Genomic DNA, 24483 nt, shown 5'->3' with positions numbered 1-24483 from the left:
TGTAGCCCATTAGGGATGAGGCTCAGCTGCAGCCTCATTCCCAATCCCCACAAACTGTGTACCTACGTTTCCCCCCACTTCCAATAAAAGATGGAGATTCTCCTTGGCCCTCCTTTTGTTGCTGATGTATTTGTAGAAACATTTTTATTGTCTTTTATGGCAGTATCCAGATTAAGTTCAAGCTGAGCTTTGGACAATCTATTTTTCTCCTTGCATAACCTCACATCCCTGTAGTCTTCCTATGCTTCCTGCCCCTTCTTCCAAAGGTCCTTTTTCTCCCATGAATTCCTGCAAAAGCTCCTTGTTCAGACAGGCCTGTCTTCTTCCATGCCAGCCCATCTTTTGGCATGTGGGGATGGCTTGCTCTGGCACCTTTAAGATTTCCTTCTTAAAAGCACATTGAGCCTTCCTGGACCCCTTTGCCCTTCAGGACTGCCTCCCAAGGCACTGTCTCAACCAGCCTCCTAAGCAGGCCCAAGTCTGCCCTCTGGAAGTCCAATGTAGCAGTTCTGCTGACATCCCTCCTTATTTCTCCAAGAATCAAAAACTCTGTCACTTCATGATCACTGTGCCAAAGACAGCCTCCAACCATGACATCACCCAGGAGTCCTTCTTTGTTCACAAACAGCAGGTCCATCAGGGCACCTTCCCTAGTTGGCACAACAGTTGTGTCAGGAAGTTCTCTTCCACACACTCCAGAAACCTCCTGGACTGTCTCCTCTCTGCTGTGTTGTATTTCCAGCAGACATGTGGTAAGTTGAAGTTCCCCATGAGAACAAGGGCCAGAGATTGTGAGACTTCTCCCAGCTGCTTATAGAATACTTTGACTGTCTCTTGATCCTGTTTGAATGGTCTATAACAGACTCCCACCAGGGGATCTGCCCTGTTGGCCTTCTCCCTGATTCTTCCCCATAAACACTCAACCTTTTCAACATCATCATTAAGCTCTAGACAGTCAAGACACTCTCTAACATACAGGGCTACCCTATTGCCTCTTCTTCCTTGCCTGTCCCTTTTGAAGGGTTTATAGTCATCCATTGTAGCACTCCAGTTGTGCAAGTCATCACACCACGTCTCCATGATGGCAACTATGTCATAGTTTTGCTGATGCACGGTGGCTTCCAGTTCCTTCTGTTTGTTGCCCATGCTGCGTGCATTGGTGTAGATGCTCTTGAGTTGGGCTTTTGATCCTGCCACCTTCTTGTGGGGAGAAGCTCTAATTCCTGCATGACCATTCACAGGTGCTTCTGCATTTCTAACACAGCAGGTAACCCTTATATCCTTGCTGCCATCTGGATCTCTATCCCCTATCTCTACTGAGACAGCAAACCAAAGGACCTTGCCAGCACAGTCTCTCAAACAGTGGCAGCCCCCCCTGGCTTATCTCTAGTGATCATGATTTTTATCCTCCTCCTTCTTCAATCTAGTTTAAAGCTCTCTCAAGGAGCTCTGCTCACTTCTGTGCAAGGATCCTTTTTTCCCCTTTGAGACAGGTGGACCCCATCTGTTGCTAGCAGTCAGATCTATGATTGAAAGAAACCAACACAAATTCTGATGGTGACACCAGGCTTGGAGCCAGGTATTCATCTGCACGATTTTCCTGTTTCTACTCCCATCATTCCCTCAACTGGCAGGGTAGAGAACACTGCTTGTGCTCCAGATCCCTCAACCATTTGTCCCAAGGCCCTGAGGTATCTTCTGATTGTCCATAGCCTTCTTGTTGGGACTTCAGCACTGCCCAGCTGCAAACCCAGTAGAGGATAATAATCAGAGGGTCATATTAGATCCTTCCATATCTCCTGTAAAAATGGCTCTAATAACAGAATTGGATATTATAATTTCCCTGGAGGCTTACACAGCCCTTTCCTGACTGTTGATGATTAGACCTTATCCTATAGCATAATTTGGAAATTTCAGTAATTAACTGCTGTATTCTGCTCTTCTGTTCAGTTAATTTAAGTGACAAGAGGAATCCTCTCCTAATTTAAGATGAGCTGCTTCTCAGACTAACAATTAACACAGCTACTTCTCTTTAATGAAACATAGTAAAACTGGTAGGACGCAATATAAATAACTACACTGAAAATATACCTGCAACTCTAAACCAGAAAAATTGCTACTAACTTGTAGTGTAAAATTTGTAACAATTCTTTATGGTAATTGAACAATGATGTCTACTTTCATGATATTTTCATATATTCGTTGCTAGCCAGCATGTCTTAGAAATTACTTCATCTGAAATATAAATTAGTAAAAATTGCGACATGAATATTTCACTTTTTCAGACTACTGTATGGCTTCAATTCAGAAGGCACCCATTTCCCATAGATTTTACTGGAAGAATGAAAGTTGTTTTGTATTTTATCACCTAAGTCTTGCTTAAGCCAGAGTGATTTCAACGTGACAAACTCTTCTTGCAAAAGCATTGAACAAAATACAGCATGCACATTCTTATTCTTATTGAAAAAATGCAATTTTGTTTTAGATAATAGGCAAGAAACTAATATTCTGTATTTTAAAAGCGTTAAATTTTTTCAGGACTGAAGTGAGGTGCTGGACTTTCATATGACAGCATCTTTTAAAATATACTGAACGATATATGGATTTGTCTTGTGGTGATTTTATGATGATACTCTATTCCCTGATCATCTGCCTTATGCCCAGAAATGGTTGCTGTAGCTTTAAGGTGGGGCTGGGGGAGGGGGGAACTTTAGGGATTTTGTGCAGGGTTTTTCAAAGCCTCACTCTCGGGCATCCATGGTTTTGCGCAGATGGACGTTACTTTGTTCTTTAGCTAGCTGGGTGTCACCGGCAATGCAACACGAATGGGACCAGCTGGGGTGGCAATTTAAATAGGGATGGGAACGATTGAGTAAGCCTGAAAAATAACTTTAATAAATAGCCCGAGCCAACAAAAGAACATAAGCTGAATGCAGTATGGGGCAATCTCAAAAGACCCAACAATGAGGCAACCATAACTATATATAGACTTTAGCCTGGACAACGGACCAACGGACAATTATATTGCCATATATGTAAAACATTATTAACCGATCATATACAAGAACTCAGAACATAACCTTATATGGTGCAACTTCATTAACATAACTATACCCACAATCCCATTCTTCTCTCCATAACCTAACAAGATATTTTGTTTCCTAGCATCTCATTTCCTACAGTCTTAGATTAATGCCCACTTTGTTGTTGACCAGGGTCAACCTGCTCTTGGTCCCCAGTCACCCAATTCCCACAGCTTGGTTTTTGTTAGCTTAGGCAAGAAGTTTTTTCCTTTCCCTGGCCTTGGAGACTGCTACAACAATCCTTTGGTGGATGTTTTTTCCTCCTGAACTGTTCAGTTTTATTTTGGTCCTAGAAAAGAGTCGACAGGAGAAGTGGGGGACTGGTGGGGAGCTGAGGAGCTACTACATCCCAGCCCTACACCTTGGAAAAGCTGAACCCACAAGAGAAAGGACAACAAATCCACCAGCTTAATCTGCTGTGAGGAGGAGACCATGTAGTGGTTTCATGTTCACCAAATTCTGTTTTGCCAAATTTAGTGTAATGGTTTGAGTGTCTGCTCTTTTTTACCTCTGGGAGATAGGATTTGGGAGGAAAAAGGCAAAACAGGCCCAACTTAAAAGTAAACAGATAGATTTTATTAACACATACACTAAAAGAAGAAAAGGAGAGGGAAAGAAAAAAATGAAACCTTTAAAACCCTTCTCTTCCCCTCACAAGTGTTCACTTTTCTACAAACAACATAGAGACAAAACCTGTGATTTTCAGTCAGTTTCACCATTTGAATATAGTCTTTCATCAATTCTTTAGGTGAGGAGTCTCTCTTAGTTTACCATGGAATTTTCCCCCACTGACAACCTAGAACAGTTCTCTTGTTAGTCGGAACTCCCACAGAAAGTCGTCCGGGGAAACCTGCTTCCATGTGGTCTCCTCCCATTAGCAGTTTCCCAAACTGCTTATGGGTCATAGGAACTCAGGCATCTGGGGTGTCACCTTTTAAAAATGAGCAACTTCAAAGGCAAAGAATTCTTCATCTCAAAGAACAGAGATGTCTTCTCTCTTTCACTGGTGCAGGGGGCTTCTCATCTCTCTCTCTCTGTTTAGGCATCACATGGGACCACAAGAATCACAAATTCTAATGCAATATTACTCAGTCCATTACAAACACCTTTGCTCAAAAATTGACAAATCATCTCCCCAAATGTATATTTTCCCCATGATTTAAAGGATAATCTACCTATAGAGTTAATTTCCATAGATCAATAAGAAAGTCCAGCCAGCAGGCAACTCCTCCATCCTTCCTCTAATTAGTCTTTCACTCACTCTCTCCATCTGACTGTTATGGTCTTCTCTATGTTCACTCTGTCTCTCTTCTCTCTCTCTGGTAAGAGCTAAGTGTTAAAAGCTTCATGTTGCCAGGAAAGGGTTAAATCTGCCCAGGCCTGCGGTGGTCATGTGATCTCTGCTGGCTGTGGAAACGCAAAGCCCTGCTGATGGGCGAGGCTGGTGGATGCCTTCTTTTCTACCCCTTGATCTCAATGGCACAACCTCTGCATGCGGTCAGCACTGCCGTTCTGCAGCCCCCTCCTCCCCCTGTTGGCAGCCAAGGGAGGGGAAGAGGGGACACAGCTGGCCTGGGCTGCTGCTCGTGGGGCAGCGGCCTCCGGAGGCCTGGCTCGGCTGGGCCCAGAGGCACGGCCAGGCCTCAAGCTGACTTCCCCCCTCCCCGCCCAGGAGGGGCAAGCGGCAGGGACCTAGCCAGCCTGGTTGCTCCTCAGAACAGCTGCTGGGGCCAGTCGTTACCTGTCGCTGGCGGGAAGAGAAAAAAGGGGTTGGTCTGGGCACACTCAGCTTTATATGGGTATTACCAAAAGTCGCCTTCAACTCAGTGGTCAAACCACCTGCCAATAGAAAGAACGGGCCCCTGATAGGTCCCCGTCCTTTCTAAAACAAAGTGCAAGGTCCTGGCAGGGCAATATTCCATTAACCAAAAAACCAAACTGTTAACCTATGACAGACCAACATCAGAGATTCACTAGGTTCCCATCTGGTTTTTTTTTTTTTCCTGAGCTGCTATGTAAACCTTTTGGATTTTTCATCCCTGAGGCAGAAGCTGGCTCCATTTTGTTTCTCCCTGCCACGTGGTCAGCCATTATTTTTTTCTTTCCCTGGCAGTTTGGGTTTTTTTGGTCCCGTGTGGATGTGTAGGGGGGCAAGGTTTGACAGTTCAATATCTAGCATTTATTTACCATTTTTTCCTGTGCTGTGTTGGCACTCTGTCTGTCAATAAATGGTTGGGGTTTTTTGCTTTCATCCACTAGTGTTAATCTCTTGTTGGCAGAAAGGGATTGTTGGAACCTAATGCCCAAAAGATAGGCTGGAAATTAAACCCCATAGACCAGTGTCTATAGAGCAAGTATTTGTTTATTGTAGCACTGGAGGTGAGAGGGATTTCTCCTCCTAACTCACCCACCTTTGTCAAGTGCTGTGGTATATTTATACAGTAAGTATTGCTTAGTGTTACTATGTCATTATAACATCATCATATGAGCCGGGACTAATTTACATAGTATGATCTCATGGTTATAAATAGTTCTTTTGCACTGTGCTTGGACCTCCCCAATTCAGGAGTCATCTGGGGTCTCTGATGAAGGCTTCCAAGGTCTTCTTCGTATATGAACTTTTCAACTTTGTCTTTGGAGTATGCGCAGTTACAGTGTTCCTTGGTTTGTCTGGTCTTAACTGGCCTAAATTCTTTATTTTGTGGCTAATTAGCTTTGCATTTGCCAATTTCTCATTAGTACTATACTTATCTATTTCTGAAACTATCCACCTGGTGAGTTTTTTTTCTTTTTTCTGTCTATTCAGCATTAAGCAACAAGTTAACCATATACTAGCCATTACATTGTATGGAGTTATTTATATCAGGTTATATAGGTATAAAAAGTTATGATTCAGGTTACATAGGTATAAAAAGCTATGATTCAGGTTTTATTGATATCAGGTTATACAGATAGATTAGATTATATTGATATTTTGCAACTCAAGCTATATAAGCACCTTATAAATTTGACTTAAGTTATATAGGCATCAAACCCTATTTTTTAGAGGAAACACTCATTCCAGAGCGTTTTCTCCTAAACTTGTCTCTTAACCGAGACAGGATTGATGCTGCTATAGTTGAAATCTCTGTTCTCTGATCATGGACTTCATCTCAGGATATTTCTGTGCAACCCATAAGTGTGGTCTGGGCAAGAAAATTAGATTTGTAGCAATTCCATTTGTTTGGGATTTTTTTGCTTGTTTTAAAGTATATTTAAATACTTTGGGGTTTTTTGAGGGGTTGGGTTTTGTCAACTGTAAATTCAGGCAGCTGAAAACTACTTCACCCTTCAAGGCAACGAGGAGTTTTAGCATAGATCAAAGCTTTCAGTAAGTCTTAGAGCAATTCATGCCTGTGTCCTGACAGAAAGACTTACTGAAGTGTCTTTGCATTAGCTCTGCATAGCAGCTGTCAAAAGAAAAATCCACTTTGGTCTGTCTCATGATTCAGGAAAACAGTAACTGTTAACTCTGTAGCATCATGCAGGGATGAAGGCCCCATTCCATGTATTCACTACCATAAGTAAATTTTTTCCTGTATAGTATATCTCTTTCTATCAGAACGCAGTAAGTGGAGAAGAGGCAAATTAGCAAAAACTCCTCTAACTTCATTTTATACATGTCCAATGTCAATACTTTAAAAGTCATTGGAAAAAACATGTACAGAAACATACTTGAATTTGTAGGCATGCTGAGAGATTGTCTTGGAAAATTGAATTGCTCGTTTATTTTATACTTTAATTATTCTAATACTGCTTCACTGCATATAGAACCAATTTATGAGTGAATATAAGTAGTCACAGCAATATGCACAGACCAACACAGAAGGAATAAGTGTTAGAGATTTGTGTCACGTATCTTAAATGTTTTTGTTTTAGAGGACAGAAATCAAGATAAGCTTGTCTGAGTCCTATTCAAGTAATTCCAGCCCATCAAAGAAATGGACTAGAGGAATTCAAGTGCTGTATTAGTTTTTTAAATATCCATTCTCACTGATTCAGTAGCCGTGTAGATATGATATTTAGAGACGGTTCTATTGCAAAGCCTGTCTCTTAACATTCCTCCCCTGCCCAGTTGATGCAATTTCAGCTCGCATGTGCTACCTGACAGGAAATGTCATTTACAAGGCTTAGTAAAAAGTTGCTGAAATCTAACTGCCTCTGTCCTTCCTGTCCTCTTTGATACCCCTATGAACCACATTCTGCGTGTGGCTCGGCTTGCATGGATGAATAGTAGGGAAGGAACTGTTTCTTATGTAGGATGTCTCAATCTTCAGATGCTTTCTAGAAAGCTGCTGCCTTCTATTTCATTGGTGTTTTTTTCTTTTAGCTGTGATGGAAGACATTCTTAAATGTTCAGAAAGATGTGTGGTGTTTCTTTTAAGATCTGTTGTAAAACTTGCCAGGATAGTCTTCTGGGGAGCTTGGTCCTATATGACAAATTTGTACAGAATAGTTAGTTCCAGAAGTAAATATTAATTCTGAAATCAGAGGCCTTTTGAAAAGTGTAACTCAGATGTGTTTACAAAATCAAACCCTTTCCAAAGTGGAAAAGAACTTTCATAGAAGTAAATTCTCATTTGTAGTTAATTTAATAGCTTAATTTATTAAACACAGTATGTAAAATCTACATTGTTGTTTCACTTTAAATGTTTACACACAGGAGGATTTTTAACCACAAAGCAACAAGAGCTTCCCACATCCTACCTTTCTATAGGAGATACAAATATTAAATGCTACAAGAATTCCTGGCTCATTAAACTATTTTCCTTGCCTTCCCTTTATTTCCCTCCAGGCCTGGCACAAACAAACAGGCTTGAATTACAAAAGTAATTTTTAAACAGTTCCAAGGGAAAGTCTGCTGATATGAACTCCTGGAAATGGGGAGAACTACTAGAGAGGTCTACAATTCTTCGTTTGACAAGAAGTTCTTACACAAAAGGTTAATCTTTTTTGGATACTGACTTGCAAAAATAATTTGAGTGCCACCAGCTAAAAAATGCTGATACCTATGGTGCCATTTGTGAGTTTCAGGTACTTATTAGATTTCTGTTAGTACTAGGTAGAGGTATTGTGCAAATCCTCAAATGATGCAATTTCATCTCACTTTTCAGCTGCTGGCAATGTACAAGGGGAAAAATAGGCATTAGCTACTTTTAAAAAAAAAGAATCAGATCTACTTAAACTCTCTGCAAACTACAGTTAATGTACATGTAAGCTAGTCATGCATCATAAGCCAAATTTTAACAATATATGAAAGGCCAATATGTAGTTCTTTAGCTGAATCCCTGAATTTTGACAGTTAGCCTATCCATATGCATAGGTCAGATGGTATCTTTATTCTGACAGCATTATCACACCATACCACACACTATATCTATCTGTGTTACTCTAAGATACAACTCTCCTCAGTACTTAAACATTACCCTTTGTTATACATCAACCAATATAGTTTTGTTTTTACTTTTTTTGTGTTTTATTTTTTAATTACAGAGAAAATGTTATAACTATATAACTATTCTTCATGGTATTCAAATAAACATACATTTCAGATTTTTTACAAGCAGGATGGAATGTCCAGCTGTATGTTCACTCTAACAGCTCTTGCAGTTCCTGTTTGAAGGATATGGCACATGCTTTGAAATGCACTAGCCACCAAAAAAAAAAAAAAAAAAAAAAAAAAGACACAAAACACATTAAAATATACACACACTAAAAGCAATTTATATTGACAAGTATGAATGTTGTTTATTGAGTCTGTGCTTCAGAAAGAGGATGTTTAGGGTTAAGTAGCCTTCATCAAGGCACAGAATGGGAAGAAGTAAGCACAGCTGTCTGTAGAAGATAAGTTATGTAAAACCACTAGCAAAGTACACATCCAGCAAACACAATTTGAAACTGCACAACTGGTCTTTATAACAAAACTGAACATAGTTAAAAGGAAATACTGTGACTTTTCAATCGTCACAGTTCTATTTCATTATTAAAAACATGGCAAATATTTCTAAACATAAAATTTACAATTTGAATAAATTAAATATTTTAAACAAAGTGCTTCACAGATCTGAACCCTGCATGGTTGTACTGTCTGGTCTAGAAGCATTTTGTAGCCATCATAGGAGCATTTCACACAAAACTGAAAATATAATTCAGATCAGTAATAAACAGGACATTTCTAACATTTTTATACTTTTCAAGTAGCCGAGTTCTTCCAACCATTGGGTTTATAACAAATGTGTCCTACAGCAGTACAGGTTCATAGGTTCTTTTAGCAGCAGAGGCTTCCTTTCAAAGGGCACGTGGTCTTTTTGGGTTGATCTGTTTACTGGCCTGTTCCTCCTCTTGTAGAGCTGCCCGGAAAGATTTCACTTTATCTTTAATGAAAAAGAGAGAATGAGTACTAATACGCCTGTGCTCAACACAGGTCCTGAAACTAAGGCCTGATGCCACACATACTGGCCCTAATGCAAAATGAACACTCTTCCACAAAAATAGCTGAAGATACAAACTACAGGAGGATTGAGATAAGCTTAAATTTAATACTTACCATACAAACAAATTGCTTAGCAACTTAGTCCCTTCTTAGATGCTACTCCTGTCTCTTCTTAGGAAGAAATTCTTCCCTGTGAGGGTGGTGAGATACTGGCACAGGTTGCCCAGAGAAGCTGTGGCTGCCCCTGGATCCCTGGAAGTGTTCAAGGCCAGGATGGATGGGGCTTGGAGCAACCTGGTCTAATGGAAGATGTCCCTGCCCATAGCAGGGAGGGGAGAGATGATCTTTAAGGTCCCTTCCAACCTAAACCATTCTGCGATTCTATGATAACTTTTCTATGAATGTGAAAAGCATTTGTGATTAAATTTTGGAAGTAAACTGAAATGCATCAATCATTTTTTTCATCATAGCTAGCACGAGAATAGGAGAAACCCTAGAAAAGAAGTATGTAATCCTTTCCTATTCATATTCCTCCTCCACTCCCATTCCACAGTAATATGCCCAAGAATGGGAAGAAGGAAACAAAATTGACAGCATAAAAAAGTCAGTCCCAAAGTGACAGGACTAAAAGCTGAAATATTGTGACCATTATGTGCCATGAGCATACCAGAAAAGTTACTGGGAGAAAGAAGATTTAACAGTTCTTCCCTCCTGTAAAGCTATATATGTATTATGTTATTTGTAAAGATGCAAGGATCTTTTAGATATCCTATATCTCCAGTATCTTGTTTCAAAAGCAGTATCTAATAAGTTATGGAAGAACAGGGAGTCACCTAAACTGTTTTTTTACTGCTGTTGTCTCAAATTGTCTTTCCCTGAAGAGGAAGCCATCATCCATAAGAAACAAAGGAATGTACATAAAATTCTTTGCTAAATATACTGGTACCAATACATGCATACAAAGGAAACAGGCCACATCTGATTTGCTTGATGTATTCTAACTTACAACAGAAACTCAGACTGAGTAAAATGTAAGATTTTATCTTATAGAGCGCTCTAATACAGATAAACTCAAAAATAAACCAGTATAGTATGTCTGCTGGAATGCAGATACATAGAGAAACTAAAATGAAAAAATAATTTCCATGAGGTACCAAGCTGACATGCTGATTTTAAAAGACAAATTAAAGAGTCAGTTTTGGTAACTAAAAATTATCTGCAGTTGGTTTTTCAACAAAGAGAGGCTGACAAAATTTTGACAGAAAAGCTGCTAAGGAAAAAAGTAGGCCAAAAGCCTTGCTACTAAGAACTCAATGTTACTCTTAAGCACAGACTGAAAAACAACAGTAGGTTTTCTTTTTCTTTCATTTATTCTTTTGGAACAAAGAAAAAAAAAACAACCCAAAGTTGCAGGATCAAGTTTATACTTCCTGGAGGTAAAGCAGACTCTTCCATTAAACTAGGATGGATTGAATACAGATGCGAACTTAAATAAATGTTCCTTTCTCAGAACATTACAGGACAGCATAAGGTGAAAAAAGACCCCAAAACATAACAACATCCTTTTAATCTCCTCATTATTACTGCAAGTGTCCATAGCATATGAAAATGCACACAAAAGTGATTAAAAGCAATCTACCTCTAAGTTCGGTCAGAATATCAATTTTTTGCTCTAGAATTGCTTCAAGTTGTGTAGCATAAGAATCCACATCATAGTCTACTTCTTCTGTCATCTCAAGAAGAGCTTTTTCATCTTCCAGCCATCTAATAGATTCCTAGGTAAAAGTTAAAAAAAAACCTCAACTAAATACATCAACAAAGTTTCAATGCAAGTTTCAAGACAATTCATGAGCTGAATTATTCCTTTTCTCAAGGTGACCACACTTTTACTGTCTCGTCACCTCACTATAATGTTTCAATCCTAAAATGAATCCTTATTCTTAATTTAGCAAAATTTTATATTTTCTACATAGTTTCTTAACTCCAATGGTCATAACAGCAACAGACAAACCCCAGCTACCCCAGTTCTCTTCAAATTCAGAACATTAGATGGTTGTAAAACTAAGAAATTAAGAACTTTATTTCATGGTTATGTACCCTTAGGTGGGTATCAAACTTTGAAGCCAGACTTCAATTTTAAGTATGGGCTGGTTGCCACTGACAATAATCATTATTGTGTCAATATTACAATCAAGGAGCCAAAATAATTCTGTCCATACTCAAAACCAGTTTTGAAAGAAACTGTATAAAAGAAGAGCTAACTCTCCAGACAGATAAGAGTACTGTAAAAGATTGTTAAAGCAGATCTTAGGCATCTTTGCACTTTGAATACTGCAAATAAAAAAAAAATTAAAAAAAAGAAAAAAAAGAGTGGAAAAAAAGAGAAAAAAGTCTTGCAGCAAAGAAGAATGCAACCAGGTGCTTAAAGGTTACAGAATCATGCAAAGCTGTGATAAGACTAACTGATCTCCTTGGAAATGCTTTGATTAAAAATAAAGTAAGCAGATGATAGTTCTATGCATGCTGAGCCTGAAATACTAAAATTAAGTCTTTCCCTCTATGCTCAGTAGTTCAGGTGATATTGAAAGCATAGTCCAAACCCCATATATGTTTTGTTGGCTTTCAGGACAGATGGAGCTCTCACATCGGGATAGGATTCATGTCATCTAATGTAAACTTGTATATCCAAGAAACAAAGGAAGATCAAGACATCTAGAGTACAATTAATTCAGTTAATCTATTTTAGAGATTCTTGTTAGGATAGGATGTTTTGTATCCCAAAATCAACAGCTTCCAGGAAAAAGCTGACAGAAGACAACTTCTGCATGTTACAGCTTGTAGATTTTGTATTTGTGCAACCCATCTTCACCCATGGCATAAACTAACAAGTAATGCTGCAAATGAAAGTAGCTGAGACTCAGGCACAATTCCTTCTAATGACTGCTGTGAGGAGCAGTAACCTCCAGCATAAGGCCAGATGGACACACAGAGGCAGTAACATAACCTAATGCAGTTTGTCTCTCCAGAAGTTGCAAGCATTAGGACACAGCTATGGCATATGGCATGACTTTCATACTTCTGCATGCTTTACTTCAGGGCTAATGCATCAAAATAGCTAAATATCTACATCTGTTGTAAAATGTGTTATGAAACATCACTACTATATTACATGAACACATATCCATATTCCATAAGTGTCCTGGGGTGACTTTATGATGCTTGTATCCCCAATCGTCTGTTCTGTTTATGCTAGATATCAAGTTCTACACCTTTAAAACTAGATTTGAGAATGAAGGGGGGAGAAGGAGAAGCAGAGGAATGTCTGAGGTGGTTATATTTGAAAACATAGAGATAAGAGCTTTCAGCTTTCCTTCTCACGCACTGTGTTGCCTGCAGCACGGACAGACAGCGGGAGAGAGCTCTTCTCTGCTTTTAGTTAGTTTTTTTAGCTAGCTGAGGCAGAGAAGTTCCCCAGACTGTGTTTTTTATTTTTCTTAGAACTGATCAACCCGGCTCTGGACTAAAAAACCCAAAAAACACCGTGAGCTCATGCCTGTGGCCCATTGGGCCTGGGATGCAGCATTTTCCAGCACAGGAGGGACTGATAAGAGACTGAACGAGCTGAACTACAACCCATGAAAAGGACTTTCTGAATTTGCCATCTCTTCAGAACAGCAAGAGGTTTTATTGCTTATTATTATTAATTTTTTAATGCCAATGAATACTTTGCTTATTAAATAAACAATTTTTTCCACTTTTCTCCAAAGAAATCTTTTCCCAAACCAGTTGGGAGAAGGGCCACTTGAATTTGCTTTCTAGAGAGACCCCATTCAGAAGTTTCTTCCCAAATTTGCCCTAAATCAAGACACTAAGTTACAGACCTAAATTGAGGAGATGTGTTGTATTGGTTTGGCACGGCCTGGTTTTTGGTAGCAGGGGGGCCACAAAGATGGTTCCTGTGAGAATCTGCTGGGAGCTTCCACCATGTTCAGCAGAGCCAATTTTTGATGGCTCTGAAGGTGGACATGCTGCTGGCCAAAACTGGGCCAATGAGAGAGGTTGGTAATGCCTCTGTGATGACATATTTAAGAAGAAAATCAAAACAAAGTCAGAGGTTTTTGCTTCTAGTCAGAGGAGGATGTGAGAACATGTGAGGGAAAACAACACGGCGACACCAAGGTCAGTGGAGAATGAGAGGGAGGAGGTGCTCCAGGCGCCGGAGTTGAGATTCCTCTGCAGGTCATGGTGATGACCATAGTAAAGCAGGCTGTCCCCCTGCAGCCCATGGGGCTCCACAGGGGATGCAGAGATCCACCCACAGCCTGTGGGGGAGGTGCCCATGCCAGAACAGGTGGATGCCTGGAGGAGGCTGTGATCCAGTGGGAGACCTGGTGGAGAGAGGGGGCCCTTGCTTCCAGGCTGGAGCAGCCTGTCCTTGGAGGCCTGTACCCCGTGGAAAGAGAGACCCACGTCGCAGCAGTTTTGGGAGGACTGTCTGCCCGTAGGGGGAATTCATGTTGCAGCAGGTGCAGTAGGACTGCTGCTCATGAGAGTGGACCCATGTTGGAGAAGTTCATGGAGAACTGTCTCCCGTGGGAGGGACCCCACAGTCTCACAGGGGAAGGACTCCTCTCCCAGAGCAGCAGAAAGAAATCTTGGTGATGAACTGACCAAAGCCCCCATGCCCTGTCTCCCTGCACTGTTGGTGGGAAGGAAGAGGGGGCTGGGGGAGGAAATGGTGTTTTAAGGGCTTATTTTACTTCTCATTATTCTCCTCTGATTTTGTTAGAAATAAATTTCACTTTGCAATTTAAGTTGAGCCTGGTTTGCCCTTGAAATATTTCTCCTAGTCCTTATCTCACTGATGAAGTGTTCATTAATTTTTTTTCCCTCCTCTGCCCAGCTGTGGCAGGGGACAGTGAGCAGGTGACTCTCATGAGTGCCTGGCATTGGGCCAGTGTCAAACCACAACATGTGTGTATTCCATATAGGTTTTAATGTTTTGCTATTTTCTAGCAGCAGATGCTCCAAATGGACAGCCTGACTAAAGATTCTAAGGTTATGAACAGAAACAATTCACATTTCCTTCTGAAAACTAGTAACTCATACATATTAGAATTTATTTTGTAAATATAAAAGGCTCTGTGGTGCTGATCAGCATTCCACTATGTGGTCAGTACTTTCAAAGACCCTGACTAGTAGCAAATGAAAACCTTATTTATCTGCAAAAAGGAAGAAAACAGGCACTTAGAAATATTTTTGTTTCTTCTGTATCTCACTATCTCAGAGAAAGATATCACAGAAGGATATTTAGAGAAAATACTTGGAGGAAGTATTGCTGTATTTTAGAGGGAGATGACCACATGGAAATGGTGCTGATAGGGACATTACTATATAGACACATTACTATTAGTTGCCATCTTTGGCATAGGAATACTGGTGTAGACTAGACAGTGAAATTGAAGATTTTGGGACCAATCTCAGTAAGCTCCCTACAATCGAAAAAACAGTCACTAATGCTGGAAAAGGACTAAAACAAAGAATATAGTAAATAGTTGAAATAGTAAAAAGAAAATAGCAACTTTTCTTACAATAAAGACAGTCTGTTTAGGAAATCTCTGAAAGCAGTACATGACTAGATGATATCCTACATCTTCAAGTGTATGCACTTTCATTGGCAAAACCTGAATTCTTAGGATAAAACAAGGTAGGCTCCATCTTTTACCTGGAAGACACCCCTGTGGTCTTCTACTACTTGCTCTTCCATTTCCACCATTTGTGACACAGCTTCATGGAAATTAAACAACTGTGGAGAAACTTCCTCTTCCTAAAAACAATAGTTAAGCTTGTTAGACTCAAAAGAACTGTGGCTACAGAAAATATATTGAATAATCACAGATCATGAAAAGAAATATGCAGAAAGCAGAACCTGTCAAAAATAAAACTTAATACTTTCTAACAAGAAAATGTCCAGAAATAAGTGGACAGAGCAATAAATTTAAACTGTTCACAGAGTTAAATTTAATTCACATTCATTAAAAATTTCCAGTCACTAACCCTAATGGATACTGGAAAACAGAATATTCCACATGAAAAAAACTCCAAGTTAAAATAGTGGGAGGAGGAATTCATAAGGGAAGAATGTTAATTTCTAGTAGGTTTTAATAAGAAAACTTGTTTTCTATTGGGGCGTTTTGTTGTGCCAATTTTCAAAAAAGAGAACAGCAATTACATTCAATGCATTTCAGGAAATCAAAATTAAATAAACCCTTCAAAAATGTGTAATAAATGTAAAGTAAAAAATTCAAAAAGTATGTTGTGATGAATACATTAGAAGAATGCACAACTCAGATTTACAAACTGGGACAAACTGGACTTCTTTAAACATAAATAGCTAATCACAATAAAAGGGGAAAGCACTAGGTAGGCTGCAATTAATGTTTTAGCAAAACAGTATGGTTCCTTATACCATACTTTTAAAATCTTCTAAAAAACATGTTGAAAAGCTTAATTGAATTCCACATGAACAAGGAAAAAGTATGATATGAAAGGATATCTGGCTGTAAGGACTGTTCTGTGGGAAGCTCTAGGAATCACTAGCATGTTCTTATAAAATATAGTTCTGGCAGAAGAGACAGTTATTAAAATGAGAAATACAGCAAACACCATATAGAGGTGTTTGAAAAGGCAGAGCTTCTGGAGAAAAATAATTTAGGGTAGTAAGGATTTTTCTTTTGTACCTTTCATTAGCATTTTCACAAACCAACTTGAACATTTAAGGAACCAGGACTAGAACTGATAATCAGTAGTGAGGGGAAAAAATGCCCGTTATAAGATGCTTCTCAATCCCAGCTCTCCACTCATGCAGCCCAAGGAGACATCCTGGGAACATGATGTGGCTTTCTCCCAAACACTGCTCTGGGGTTTCACTCCATGAAAATCAGGATGTTGGGAAGAATGATGGGATAGCCAGATTTCTAAACATAGAGAAAGACAAACTCACTCAAAACAGGGTTCCATGCAGGAAAAATAATGGTCAAAAACGCAGGAGTGTTAAATAAAATGGATGCATTTCCCAGGCTACTTTTAACTATCTAATAAGAGATAAAGCTATACTGGAAAAATGCACACTAAAAATGTGAGAGTCTAGAACAGACCCTGCCTAGATAATAAAAACCCTAATCAGCCAGGAAGATAAGGAAAAGTAAAACATTCTCCTCTCACCATTCAAGAAATCTTTCTTTTGTGTGTCTGTGTATATGGGAATGAACGTAATAGCATGAAGTGAAAATGTTAAAAGGCATGCTGTATCTACTTAATGATATTGCTAACAGGCTACAAATACACATTACTCTGGATTCGTTTTGCCACTGTATTTATCATCTCTTTCCATGCAATGCTGTAAACCACTCACATTTTGTTCACAAAGCAGTTTGAGATCATCTCTCTGAGGAGAGCTTGCCACACCCCACTGTGTCTCTAAGTCATCGATCTGATTGGGAGCACGGTGTATAATAGGAGAGATATCTCCTGCAGTACTAGGATCAACCATCAACTCCTTCACCCTACATTCAGAAAATATTTAAATTGTAAATTAGTAACTTCCTGTTTAAAAGAGTCACAACCAAAAATAAAGCTCATTTATGCACAATTTATTTCATTTAATAAGGATGCTGATTTCAGCTTCACAAATTTAATGTATTTTCAGTGACAAAAAGATGTTAGTTCAACTCCTAAAAAGCAGACTTTCAACTACTTGCAGATGGATTGCAGTCCATCTTCTCGCAAGAGGCATATTTTGATTGAAATCAGTACTCGTTAACTGGTAAGAGGGCAAAAATGTCCAGATCCTCAATATTAACTCCTCAGTAAGGAATAATATTTGAAAGAAAAGTTCATTCAGCATCCTACACTTGACCATCTTTTTTTTTTTCTGTGCACACAATTGTGCTTCAAAAAAATTAGTCAGTACCCTACTAGATGTTATAAGCAAATCCATCAAGAATTCTGAGGAAAATAACAATTTGAAGCCAACTATCTCAGAGAATGAATAGATCCTTTAATTAAAAAAAGCCCATTTAAAAGCATGCTTATGAAACAGAGACATCAAACTCTGCAGGTGTAGCAAGTTTTAGAACAAATTCTTAATTTTTAAGGGGAGTTTCTTTTTGAAGTAGCACATATTTACTACAATGGAAACTATATTTCATTCATCTTTGGAATGATTAAAAGTGTTAAATATATATATGTATTAAAATAGTTTTCTTTTAAAATTAGTTATATTCAAATTACCCTAAACACAGAGTTGTCAGATTTGGTCCATTAAATGTATGAAGGAAACTAGCAAGCCTGGATACAGTGTTGTTGTTGTGAACAAAATAATGGGAAGATGATTGCAGATCATGCAGAACCATCACCTGACAAACAAAATAAAAACAAAGTATATGTGACTCAAGGCAAGGGGACTAATGAAAGGTTTGTCTGTAAAATTACATTGCCAAAAAGAAAAGTCAAAAATAAACATTCCATATATAGAATAAAGTAGACCTGGTGATTGAAGGAGAAAAGTCATCATACTCATAGGAAGGAAAGAGATCAGAGCAACTGCCACTACCCTGTGAGAAGGGAATGTCTGAAGGACTAATTCCAAATTCCTTTACTCTGCAGCAGCAAAATACAGCAGCAAATTAAAAGAAAATTATCTTATAATCACAGTTAAAATAACTATTTAGCATTCTTTAATAGTTTAACAATAAAATTATTTTTACATTAAAAAAGAAGACTGTTGACATATTTAAATTTTCTGCAAATAGTTACAGATCACTAACATAATTGAACAAAATCAGTGCTGGTAATCTGCAGGAGAGTATAATAGCAGTGTTTTCAGAAGAGTAATTCCAGATTTCAGTTTGTGCAGCTAATAAAATTTGCTCTACATTTAGTATTTCATTAAACCGATCCTTTTAACATATCAAACCACTACAGTGCCTTAAATTCCATATTGCTCCATCTTACACTGCACAGACACTGGTGTTCAGCACTTCAAAACTACTTGTACTATGAAAATTATATATTGTTAGAAAAAAATTAAAGTACTACACAAAACACATGAAGTAACTTTACAGTGATAGGCATAAAAAAATTAACTCTACCCCAGCCAAAACCAGCACAACCCCATAACAACATATGAATTTAACAGCAAGGGGATGAAACAGTTTCGGCACACCAATTTAGCATCCTAGGAATAGATATTTGTTTTTCAGTGTCCATTTCTGATGTCACTTCAGCAATATGTATTCTATAAGGGATAGAAAGATCCAACTAGTTTTGATTAATGTGACACATCCTTCATTATGTTACTGTAAGCAGGGGACTAGATGCCCCCTTCTGACCAGGAAGGAAATCACATAGACTGGTTCAAGCCAGGGAGATTTGCTACTAAATTGATCCAAACAGAAAGACATTTGGATACCAAGAGGAAGGGATGAAAAGTTACCCTAGCAGCCCTTTGTGCTCTATTAGCAACTGGCTGCAGGGAGGGGGCAGGGGAAACAAAGCAGGAGAGGATGTGGTTCTGCCCTATCTTTCACTGGGGCAAGCAGACCACTAGGTGGTAACAACTTCTGGCAAAACCAGGCTTTCTGATGGCCCAGAATCTTATTTGCCTCCTTTGTTCTTTGCAGCAAAGTGGTGGGTGGGTCTCTGGGGTGCAGGGTCTGATTGCAGGCATATGCAGGACCCCATGTCCCCAAACAAAAAGCCTGTGGAAGGCTCCTTTCACACTGACTGAAGAGACAAACTTTCAGAGAGCAGTACAAGTCTCAGAGATGATGCATCAGGCTCTGGAGGCACTTACTTCTCCACTGATTATGTCACTGTTGGATTAGCTGACTGTATTTAGGAGTCTCAGATATTTGCCTGAAGTAGGGAAATACAAAATTTAGGCCACAGCAACTGCTGAATTTTCATAAGAATAAGATAGTTGAGATAGATCTATATATGATATGATAAAAGAAACATGATGGCAATTGAATGCAATTCCACCAAGGGGATGAAAAATCACATTGCAGAAAGGTTTTTCAGCTAATACCCCAGGGAATCATCATGAAGACTGCCTACCCCTAATGCAAGAGATGATACCTCCAGAGCAGGGACAAAACTAAGAGAGGCATCTCCCAGATTCCTTGCAATCCCCACTATATCCATTTCTGGATAATGGCCTAGATGCAGTTTCTATTGATTCGCTTGTAATGGTTGTAAAATGATACAAATTAAATTAAATGTGAGCCTGAAACAGTAATCAGTATTTTGGGTTGAATCTTATTAAGAAATGCAAGTACACTTAAATTATTCAAGTAGTTAAAATAATTATAAACCATTGAACAATATTCCAAATATCAGTGATCAACAGCCAATATATCTATAAGCAATAACATTTTCCATACCTATTTGCATATCTCAATGTATTTAGAGTGTTTTCACATGATGCTATCCCTGGAGAAATTGTAGCGATCTGGAGAAAACAAGCCATGCATTAATAAATCACTTTGTACAGATGAAGTGGTAGATGAATTAAAATTAATTTTTTATCTCCACTTTGATTTGAGATGTTCTACAAAAACTGTCTACTATGTACAGCTATCCTAATGTTGGAAATGATACAAAGTTCAAAATTTTTTTGTAACTTTAGTCAGTCTTCTTCGCCTTTGCCCCTGGAGAAGGGAATTGAAGTTTCTTTTCAAAGGACTGTTTCATCACTCAAGGCGTGATTAGCTTAACATCACAAGAGACTGGAAGTAGCACAGAAGATACAAAAAAGATAACAGCCATTAATGACCATTATGACCATTAATGACCATAAACTCCAAACATCACCCTTGGCATGGTGAGAGACACCTGGTCCAGAAAAGACTGATAAGAGAACCAAGGAATAAGGACCAAATTAGTATCAGAGGCAAAGAAATCCCTAGCCAATAAGAAACCAAATACTAAGAACTGTGTAACTTGGGACCAATGAACATTGAACCAATTAATTTCTCTGGGTTTTGACTGTATAAGTATGTGAAAAATCTAGTAGAGTCATGTGTCATGCAATGATTTTCTCTGCACACCCAGGTGTGAGAAACGATGCTCACTTTTAAAATTTCAAAGGTTTATTAAACCTTAAGAAAATACAACAAAAGACTTAATAAAGAGCGGCGCTGGGAGTCTCCATGACTAGCAGCCACGTGCTTGTCTATCAAATGGATGCTTTGCCTTTTATATCCCTAGCTCCTCCAAAAGTCTTGTCAGTCAACCCCTTCTTTGACACCCATTGGTGGAGATCACTTTCTTACATCTTGATTGGATGTAAAACTATGACACAGCTTTATGCAAATATGAGTATGCTAATGATATGTTGTAATGTTGCTGATGTTGCGTGGAAGAACTTTTAAAATGTAACTGAAAGCTCAAGAAGATTGAGTGAGGTTTTGGTAGAGAGATCCCTCTCACTCCCAGTGCTGAATAAACAAATACCTGCTCTGTAGCCATCTGACTACAGTTTTATTTTCTTGCTCAGTTTTGGGCTTCAATTATCAAATATCTGGAATCCATAAGTCTTTCCTTTTCCAGTGAAATAAAATATCCTAATGATCTCACCCTCTTTTCAGCATTCAGAAAAAAAAACACAAAAAACAAACAAACAAAAAACTGTGATCAGGCAACAGTGGCATCATTATTTGCACTAGCTTCTCTCAGTAATCCTATTTCCTCATCTGTGCTCCTTTCAGGAGAGCCATAAAGGCTCTACCCAGGACAAACACTTCTATGATCCTACACACTAACATGTTTTTTTGGCAACACAGCATCAGGAGACTAAAACTGGTGAATATTAGATAATCCTGGTGTTGGGGGTTAGGTTTCTTAAGAGAATTTTTTTCCAGTTTGTTGTCACGGAAATAGAAAATGAACCTCATTAAGAGACAAAAGGTGTAGCCAGGGCCTTGGCATACCATTGGAATGGTTCTGGAGGAGCAGGGGAAGTGGTGTGTTTTTTTGGTAGTTTCTTATCAGGGTGTGGTGCAGTCTTTGCCTGGCTTGTAGGGAAGACGGTTGTGGGTTTTGGTGCTAGACTTCTGCCAAGGGGACCTGCTGCTACTGCTGAGCCTTCCTTGCTGTTTGTTTCTTATTGCCGTTGGTAAGCCACAAGAGCAGCCGTTTGACTGGGACTTTTTGGCACTGCCCTTGCTGGGAGAGATCCTCACCATCTGCATGGGTGCCTCAGGGTAAAACCAGGCCCCCATCTCCTTCCTCTCTCCGGAGGGAGCTCCTCCCAGCTGCTTATTGGAGCCTCGTCTGCTGCTGCCATCACCAGGACACTGCACAGGACGCGACACGTGAGAGCCAGGGGAAAACGAAAACATTCCCCACCCTCCACCTTCTCTCTCTCCCCAGGACTGCCATTACTCCCTGGAGAGGCTCAGAGCTTGTGCCAGCCGCCCTCTGAAGCTGCCTGAGCGAACAGCGCCCCCTGGAGCCACAGGGGAGTTTCTGCAGCCTCTCTGCCTTAACACGAGCCATCAGTGCCCCTTGCCAGTTGTGATCGTAACTACACCAAAGGGGCAATTTTTGACCGGCAGAAAAAAGGCTGTTATAGTTTTTGGGTTTTTTCTGTTTTGTTGTTGTTACTGTTGTAATTGTTGTTTGTCTGCCTTGCTTTTATATATATATATATATATATGTATATTCTAGTAAAGAACTGTTATTCCTTTTCCCATATCTTTGCCTGAAAGCCCAATAATTTCAAAGTTTATATAATTTGAAGGGAAGGGGGTCATATTTTCCATTCCAAGGGAGGTTCCTGCCTTCCTCTGCAGACACCTGTCTTAAACCAGGACACCTGCTCTTTTCATTCATACTGCTGCTGACATTACTGTACAAAAGTCGTCCTGAGAAGAATGTCTCCTACTGGGACAAAAGGAAAAATATGCGGTGGGAGGGGCTTAGAAAGTCTAAAGACCCTGCTCCCACATAGACTTAAGTTTAAACCTCTGATACTGTTATGAATCAGTTGCTAAAGAAAACAACGTGTAGATTTAAAAAATATCATGATTTCATGTTTTTCTATAAAGCATTCTGGGTGCTAATCAGCAAATCCCTAAAAGTTCCAAAAATCCTTCCAAAGTCATTTAACATGAAAGATGCATGCATCTCTTCCATCAGTTTAATGTTCAGAGTACATGATACATGGCAAATGTCATGATGTCAGTGGACTGCTCCAACATTTTGAAGAGTATAAGGTACAGCTACTATAGGGAAGTGTCACTGTAGGTGCTGTCAGACAATGATATCCCCTTCAGGTCACAGGAACCCATGAATAAGACTCAGTCTATTGAATAGAAATGTGCACTACATCATATATCCTCATGCCTCAACCAGTCCAGTCCTAGCAGAACAGGAGAACTACAATCTCTCCATCCCTTGCTTCCTCATTCATAATTCCAAATGAGGATGGAAAAAGCAGCACTATTTATGGACAGAAAGATCTTTAATGTAATTATCCTTCTCCCTGTTTTGAATGTTTCTGCATTGCTTATAAACCATCACAGTGGGATCAATGGTCTTTTTGGGACACTGAAGTCACCAAGTTCCTACTTTTTTTCCCTGGAGAGCTGAGGGGTCTGGCACTCCAGCTGTGGCTGAAGCATGTCAAGAATGCAGCATGTAGAGGATGCAGTGCTGGTTAAAAAATGAGACTATTCTCTGTATCTACCTGTGTTGGGTTGACCTTGGCTGGATACCAGGTGGCCATCAAAGCTACTCTATCACTCCCCTCCTTAACTGGACAAGGGAGAGAAAATATAATGAAAGGTTCATGAGTTGAGATAAGGGTAGGGAGAGATCACTCACCAATTACCATCACGGGCGAAACAGACTCGACTTGGGGATATTAATTGAATCTATTATCAATCAAATCAGAGTAGGATAATGAGAAGTAAAATCAAATCTTAAAAACACTTTCCCCTCACCCCTCCCTTCTTCCAAAGGTCAACTTTATTCCCGATTCTCTACCTCCTCCCCCCAGGGGAAATGGGGGCTATAGCCAGTTCATCACATGATGTTTCTGCCACTCCTTCCTCCTCAGGGGGAGGACTTCTTCCCCTGCTCCACTGCGGGGTCCCTCCCATGGGAAAGTCCTCCACAAACTTCTCCAATGTGAGTCTTTCCAATGGGCTTCAGTTCTTCACAAACTGCTCCAACGTGGGTCCCTTTCAATGGGTCACTCCTTCAGGAACAGGCTGCTCCACTGTGGATCCCCCAGGGGGTCACAGACACCTTTGGGTATCCACCTGCTCCAGTGCAGGGTCATCCATGGGCATCAGGTAGATCTTTGCTCCCCCATGGTCCTCCATGGACTGCATAGGGAACAGCTGCTTCATCATGGTCTTCACCACAGACTGCAGGTGAATCCAGCATCTGGAGCAGGTCCTTTCCCTCTTTGTCCATTGACTTTAGTGTCTGTATAGCTGCTCCTCTCACATATTCTCACTCTGCTCTTCTCTGTCTGCAATTGCTTCTGTACAATAACTTTTTTTCCTTCTTAAATTTGTTATCCCAGTGGTGCTACCACCATCACTGATGGGCTAAGTCTTAGCCAGTGATGTGTCTGTCTTGGAGATGGGTGGCATTGGCTCCACTGGACATAGAGGAAGCTTCTGGCAGCTTCTCACAGAAGACATGCCTATAGCTCCTCCTACTACCACAACCTTGTCATGTAAAACCAATACACTGCCTTGCCAATGTCAAATAATGATATATTATCTTACTATGTAACTCTTCAAAAACAAAATACTGTGTTCAGTTTTGGGCCACTTGCTACAAGAAGGACATTGAGGTGCTGCAGCATGTCCAAAGTGCAGCAATGAAGCTGGTGAAGGGTGTAGAGCA

The 24483-nt window shown here is 39.6% G+C and overlaps 1 protein-coding gene across 8 annotated transcripts in view; it reads right to left on the bottom strand.

The window, feature by feature from the left end:
• Positions 1-8813: 8813 nt before the first annotated feature.
• Positions 8814-24483, bottom strand: part of LOC310922093 (kinesin-like protein KIF2A) — a 195143-nt gene continuing 179473 nt past the window's right edge. For 6 of the 8 annotated variants that reach the window (XM_083882424.1, XM_083882419.1, XM_083882425.1 and 3 more), the window contains 5 exons: positions 20001-20068; positions 16970-17120; positions 15281-15382; positions 11195-11330; positions 8814-9496 (listed from right to left, as the gene is read on the bottom strand). In XM_083882424.1, the coding sequence (XP_083738550.1) occupies positions 9411-9496; positions 11195-11330; positions 15281-15382; positions 16970-17120; positions 20001-20068 (543 nt within the window). In that variant the 3' untranslated portion in view covers positions 8814-9410. Of the gene's footprint in view, positions 9497-9763; positions 9871-11194; positions 11331-15280; positions 15383-16408; positions 16533-16969; positions 17121-20000; positions 20069-24483 lie in introns of those variants that run through there. The other 2 variants (XM_083882420.1, XM_083882426.1) reach the window with 2 other exon arrangements.

This window comes from Zosterops lateralis (assembly GCF_965231275.1).
Source record: "Zosterops lateralis genome assembly, chromosome: W".
Lineage (NCBI taxonomy): Eukaryota > Metazoa > Chordata > Aves > Passeriformes > Zosteropidae > Zosterops > Zosterops lateralis.
Note: the sequence above shows the minus strand (reverse complement) of the source record. Positions and strands in the feature narration are given on the sequence as shown.